General features: G+C 37.0%; 1 protein-coding gene across 2 annotated transcripts; it reads left to right on the forward strand.

The window, feature by feature from the left end:
• On the forward strand, positions 1–4,523 carry cfap300 (cilia and flagella associated protein 300). 2 transcript variants are annotated; one of them, XM_063011858.1, is made up of 7 exons: positions 1–131; positions 1,550–1,631; positions 1,717–1,789; positions 1,879–2,036; positions 2,123–2,295; positions 3,508–3,574; positions 4,305–4,523. In XM_063011858.1, the coding sequence occupies exons 1-7, from the start codon at positions 22–24 to the stop codon at positions 4,443–4,445; spliced, it is 804 nt and encodes a 267-aa protein (XP_062867928.1). In that variant the 5' UTR covers positions 1–21; the 3' UTR covers positions 4,446–4,523. The 2 variants fall into 2 exon arrangements, with proteins under 2 accessions (XP_062867928.1, XP_062867927.1); XM_063011857.1 differs by lacking the exon at positions 3,508–3,574 and having other exon boundaries at positions 8–131.
• The last annotated feature ends 2,680 nt before the right edge of the window (positions 4,524–7,203 follow it).

Consider the following 7,203-nt stretch of genomic DNA (forward strand, 5'->3'; position numbering starts at 1 on the left):
AACTGTTTAAAAACAACCACTATGGCTACAGAAACACACGCATTTGATCAAACTTATACATTTATTCTGCTTCCTAACAAAACATTCAACTTTATTCAGGATCCTAATATAACTGCACTCTTGATGAAATGGTGAGTACAATAATCTGTATTTACAATAATTTCATAAACATGTTTAGCTAGTATGTTAGCTCAGATAACTGATCATGGTATTCGGTACAGAGCGCACAAGTGTTCAGTACAGTTCACTTTTATCATCAAGTCTTTTATTTATTTTGTCATTAATTCATTCTTTTATTCATTTATTCTTTGTCGCATACCTTATCTGGACCAATGTCAGCAAAAATGTGTTTCCTTTTTAATATGTTTAATCAAACTAGCCTTATTTATATGGGCACAGATCAGTGACCAGCAGTCTTCATAACCACTTATATACAGTATATCACCAGAAATTACTAGACCATGCCTCTACTTCAACAAATAAATAATCTTAGTTGTGGTAATTATATTTTGGACCCAAATATTTTTAGAAAACCAACATATGAAAAATGTGTAATTCTCCTTGACTCTGGAACTCTCTCCCACCACTGGTCAAACAGTCCAATTTTCTTTCAGTATTTAAATCTGATCTTAAAACGTGCCTCTTCACACTTGCATATGACCTGTCTCAAGCCTAGACTGCCCCTCCATCAGGTCTTCTGCTTATTTTCTCCTTGTGTATACTCTTCTATACTCTTCTATACTCTTCGTACTACTCTTCTATACTCTTCTTCTTATTACTGGCCGTGTGATATGTGTTGCAGTTACTGTTTTTTTAACATTGTTTTACAGATTTTACAAAATTGTTGGTGTATCCTGCAACAACAGAAACATCAGCAACAATAATAATAATGAAAGGATCACTGCAAATCAATACACACTTTTTTCTGACTAGCAAATGCAACATTTCTGTCCTGATGGGAGTTATCTCTTCCAGAATGATAATTTCCCACAACCAGCATAAGGAATCACTAAACGGTTTAATTGATTTGAGATGTAAAAGATGTTTTTTGTGTCCTGTGGACTTTGCACTTAGCTCAGTAGATCACCAATAGCAAATTCTGGATGATGTGTTAGGCAGCATTGTGCTTACCTGAACCTGTTAAAACTGTCATGATGGCTAGTGGTGGCCCAACACATTATTACATTTACATTTTCATTATTACATTTACATTTAGCAGACGCTTTTATCCAAAGCGACTTACAATTATGACTGTACACAATTTATTTTGAGCAATTGAGGGTTAAGGGCCTTGCTCAAGGGCCCAACAGTGGCCACCTGGTAGTGGTGGGGCTCGAACCAGCAACCTTCAGATTACTAGTCCAGTACCTTAACCACTGAGCTACCACTGTCCCTAGTATTATTAGGACACTGTTGGTCTTTTCTTTGTTAATTGATCACATGTCTGTAGCAGGGACTATTGTATATGTTGTATAGTGGTATTATTTAAATTTAAGAGTATAAATAACATCTAGTTATTGATTTAAATTATGTGTACCTGTTTTTTTAGGTCAATGTTAGGAAGAATTTCCGTCCAGGCCTATAACTTCGACCAAACATTTCAAGCATATAAAAAGAATGATTTTGCATTGGTGAGTTGTGCATCATCATTGTTGTAAATATTTATTTATAGCTATTAAAGATAATAAAATAATGAGTTCTACCTTTTTTGTGTAGAATTTTTTTCTGGACCCTTGTGTGAAAAAGAACCTACGAATGCTGGATTCTTCTGGTGTGTCAGTACCTCTGGGTAGGTAGACTTTTTAAGATTTATAATGAGTGTGTATTTTATTAGTTAAATATCTAGTGTATCATACCAGTTCATTTTCATTTCAATAGGCAGAGACGTTACACATGTGGATGTTCAGCTTGTTCCCTGCACTGCAGTGTCAGTGGACATATTTGATCCGATCTTTTCGAGTGGAATTGTGCGTCCCTCTGGCCACATTACTAAATGTTACCATGAAGTTCATCCTGACTTTGATGAGCTGAGAATGGTAAACACAGATCATGGCTTGTTTCAGTGACTCTCATGGAGTGTGACTAAATATTTTGAAGCATTGTGTAACGTGTTTTGTGGCAGATGCTGCTTGAGGAGGATTCAGATAATTACCACGTGGTGAGTCTATGTGATCGTCAGGAGTTCCTTTTCAGGCTGTTTAAGCACGTTGTACTGGGTGGTGAACTTTGCCAGTATGAAGATGTCATCAAGCCCTACATTGAAACAGCAAAAACTATTTACAAGGAGTTAGTGAGGTAAGCATATTGTCATGGATTTTACACCGAATATTGAGTATTTAAGGTAAAATGGTTAAAATATGCAATGCTGGTGAAATGGCTCACAAAAACAATTCTACAAACAACTATGACAGTAACTATACAATGTGACAACATGATCTCAGACGATATGTCTGTTAGGTCTAGCTCATTAATAATGCAGTCTACTGTGATTGTTTGAACAAAAAAGGTATTCTATGAAACCCCACCAAGGAGTCATTTAATTATTGTATGGCTCTAAACATACCGAGATGAATTTAGCAATAAAAGGCCACCAGCATAAACAGGTTCAAATAACAAAAAATGCAGGTCACCACCAATTCCACCCTCCTCTTTTTTTTAGGGGTTTAGCTACGATTTCATTCCCAATACTGAGTACATGACTTGATAGTACAACCCGAGTCCTGACCTGTCTCCAATAGAGAATTTCGAAAGGAAAAATGAGACAACGACGACCCCGTCCGTACTGTTGCACATCTTAAGACGTGTTTGCAGAAAGAATGGGACAAAATAAAGCTGAAACACTAAATCACTTGGTCTCCTCAGTGCCAAAATGTCTTTTAAGTGTGGTGAAAAGGAATAGCAACATTACAAAGTGGTAAATGCTTTACTGTCCCAATTTGTGTTGCAGACCTGAAATGCAGGAATGGATGTTTATTAATAAATGAAATGAAGTTGAGCAGATAAAACATGAAATATCTCAGGTCCATCCTGTCTGCAATCAAATAAAAGTCAAAGTAAATGTAAGAAACTCTGGTGTTTTTTTATTATTTGCTTTTTCCATGCCGTCCCAACTTTTTCTGATTTTGGGGTTTTCCAAAAATCTGAAAAAGACTTCTTACATTTACAGTCTTTAAATGGAGAACTCAACATCCATTAATTTTTTTTTTTTTTATCAACTGATCAGGCTACATTACGTTTCCACTGTCCTTCAGTCCATTCATGTGTTGTTGCAGCTGTATGGATTTCTCTTTGTTAATGAAGTTTTAGATTTTGCATTTCTTGATCCAGCCGCCGACTGTGTTAAGTGATCATGTGGTATAATGTTTTGTAAAGTATTTGCAGGCCCATGTGGCCGTAATTATCACAGTAGCATGAAGATGCAGTGTGGTCTGAATGCTTTTAGGTCATGCACATTTCACCAGATATTTTGCTTAAATATTAAAGTCATTTTGTTTCTTTGGTCTGCAGCGCTCAAAAGAATTCAGACACGAAAGAGATCAGCGTTATCTCAACGATTTTAAAAGTCTCTGCTTACGTATGTATTCTCGTTCTTTTTAGCTGAAGATTCTTGTTATGATATAAAGTTTTGAAAAGTTGTGTGAGTGTGTGTGGTTTAAGCAAGATAAGAGCTGCAGAATTGTCGTCTGATAAAGATAACACGTGAAAATAACACGTTCAGCAGAGGAAACAGGACTTCACTTTGCATCCTGGTGTTGTTTCCTTGTACCTAGTGGGCGGCACGGTGGCTAAGTGAGTAGCACTGTCGCCTCACAGCAAGAAGGGCCTGGGTCCTTTCTGTGTGGAGTTTGCATGTTCTCTCCGTGTCTGTGTGGGTTTCCTCCAGGTGCTTCGGTTTCTTCCCACAGTACAAAGACGTGCAAGTGAGGTAAATTGGGGACACGAAATTGTCCATGACTGTGTTTGATATAAACTTGTGAACTGATTAATCTTGTGTAATGAGTAACTACCGTTCCTGTCATGAATGTAACCAAAGTCTAAACCATGGCGTTAAAATCCTAATAAACAAACAATAAACAAACCTTGTACCTAGTCCGTAATACCCCTTTTCTACTGTGTGGTACCCAACGTTCTGTTGTTACTACTGTGCGTTATTGTGCTCAGTCTTACTGTAAGCATTATGAGAATCTAAGAGGTGATTTGTGAATAAGTTTGCTAAAACAAACTAAATATATAAAATAAAGACAGAACAAAGGAAAAGATGTAACTATGTTATTTACACTATTAAATCTTCTGCACTGTATCAGGACAAGAACGGCTTGTGTTATCCTGCTGGACGAGACCAGGAGCAGAACTTCTCTTATCTGTGCATCGATCCACTCAAAAGACACGTGTACGTCCTGTATCACAGTTTTGGAGTTGGACTGTTTTCTGATAACATTATGTAAATGTGTTACTGATTAATATTATTGATTAATATTGTTTTTGTATATGAGAAAATAAATGATGTACTTTCTGAATCAAAAGTGTAACTTTTTTAATTGCTAAATAATTTGTGTCCATCAGCCAAAAATTTTTAAATATTTCATATGTATAATAAATATGTCTGTAATTATTCAGTGACACAAATATGCATAATGATAATAATAATGGTAATAATAATGATAATAATAATGATAATAATAATGGTAATAATAATGATAATAATAATGGTGATAATAATGATAATAATAATGATAATAATAATGGTAATAATAATGATAATAATAATGATGATAATGATAACAATAATGGTAATAATAATGATGATAATAATGATGATAATAATGGTAATAATAATGATGATAATAATGATAATAATAATGATAATAATGATAATAATGATAATAATAATAATAATGATAATAATAATAATGATAATAATGATAATAATGGTAATAATAATGATAATAATGATAATAATGATAATAATGATAATAATAATAATGATAATAATGATAATAATAATGATAATAATGATAATAATGATAATAATAATAATAATGATAATAATAATGATATTAATCAGAATCAGAATCACTTTAACAGACCCGACAGCACACGGACTGTTAACCAGTATTTACCAACATTTGCCCAAGAGAACAACTTTGGTTAAAAAGTGTTACAGCTCTGGGGAAAAAGCTGTTAGCGTGTCTGGATGTGTTTGTTTTTATTGTCCTGAGTCTTCTGCCAGATGGAAGAGTTTGAAAAAGGTGATGTCCAGGATGAGAGGGGTCTGCTGTAATTTTGCCGGCGTGCTTCAGGACTCTGCTGTTGTAAATGTCCTGAAGCGTCGGCAGACTACATCCAATGATCCTCTCCGCTGTCCTGATTATACGCTGGAGTTTGGCTCGTTCATGTGATGTTGAGGAACCAAACCAGATGGTGATGGATGATGTAAGGATGGACTCTATTATTGCTGTGTAGAACTGGATCAGCAGACTCTGTGGCAGGTTGAATTTCTTCAGCTGTCTCAGGAAGAACATTCTCTGCTGAGCCCTCTTGGCGATGGAGAGTGTGTTCTTTTCCCACTTTAGGTCCCTGGATAAGGTGGTGCCCAGGAACTTAAGTGACTCCACCACTAAGGACATAGAGCCATTAATTGTGAGGGAGTGTAAGGAGGGCGCGTTGCACCTGAAATCCACCACCATCTCTACAGTCTTTTGTGTGTTGATCAGCAGGTGGCTGTCGCTGCACCAGGAGACCAACTGCTCGACTTCCTTTCTGTAGGCAGACTCGTCACCATCGGTTATGAGGCCCACCACAGTGGTGTCATCAGCAAACTTAAGGATCTTTACAGCTGGTTCCTTAGTCATTGGTATAAAGACTGAAGAGAAGGGGTGAAAGCACACAGCCTTGTGGTACACCAGTACTTAGGTTCCGCTGGTCTGAAGTGTGTTTTCCTAGCCGTACCTGCTGTGTCCTATTTGTCAGAAAGTCCATGATCCACCGGCAGATGGCATCCGGCACCGACAGCTGGGACAGTTTGACCTGCAGCAGCTCTGGCACTATGGTGTTAAAAGCTGAGCTGAAGTCCACAAACAGAACTCGAACGTAGGTTCCAGGACTGTCGAGATGCTGTAGCATGAAGTGCAGGGCTACGTTGACTGCATCATCGACAGATCTATTCGCTCTGTATGCAAACTGCAGGGGATCCAGTAAAGAATTTGTGATGGTCTTCAGGTAGGCTAGGATCAAGCGTTCGAAGACCTTCATGACTACAGATGTCAGGACTACAGGTCTGTAATCATTCAGTCCAGAAATGTTCGTTTTTTGGGGGACTGGTATGATGGTCGATGTTTTGAAGCATTGATCTGTTAAAAATGTGAGTGAAGGTGGGTGCCAGTTGATTGCTGCAGTGCTTAAGGGTGGAGAAACTGATGTATGAAGCTACAGTGTCTGTATATTCATCCAAGCTGTCCGTCGCCTCCTCAAAGACAGACCAGTTTGTGGATTCAAAGCAGTCCTGTAGCATTTCAATGTCTTCGCTGGTCCACTTCTTCACTGTTGTAATGACAGGCTTGTTAGTTTTGAGTCTCTGCCTGTATGTGGGAATGAGGTGAACGAGATTGTGGTCGGAATGTCCGAGAGCCGCACGCGTGACAGAGCGATAGGCATTTTTAACAGAGGTGTAGCAATGATCCAGAATGTTTCCTTATCTTGTGGCACAGGTGACATGTTGCTTGTATTTCGGCATTTCTTTGGTAAGATTTGCGCTGTTAAAGTCTCCCAGGATGATGAGCAGTGAGTCCGGGTTCTCCCTTTCTACTTTCGTTATCTGATCGGCCAGCAGTTTCTGCGCATCTCTCGTGCGCGCATCCGGCGGAATGTAAACAGCGACCAGAATGAATGAAGAAAACTCTCTGGGAGAGTAGTACGGTCTACAGTTAATGAAAAGTGATTCTAGATGAGGAGTGCATGATTTTAACAGTACCGTTGCATCTTTACACCAGCGTTCATTGATGTAAAAGTATGTAAAAGTAAATAATGATAATAATGATAATAATAATGATAATAATAATAATGATAATAATGATAATAATAATGGTAATAATAATGGTAAGAATAATGATAATAATGATAATAATGATAATAATAATGATAATAATGATAATAATAATAATGATAATAATAATGGTAATAATAATAATAATAATAATGATAATA

Source organism: Trichomycterus rosablanca, chromosome 16 (assembly GCF_030014385.1).
Source record: "Trichomycterus rosablanca isolate fTriRos1 chromosome 16, fTriRos1.hap1, whole genome shotgun sequence".
Lineage (NCBI taxonomy): Eukaryota > Metazoa > Chordata > Actinopteri > Siluriformes > Trichomycteridae > Trichomycterus > Trichomycterus rosablanca.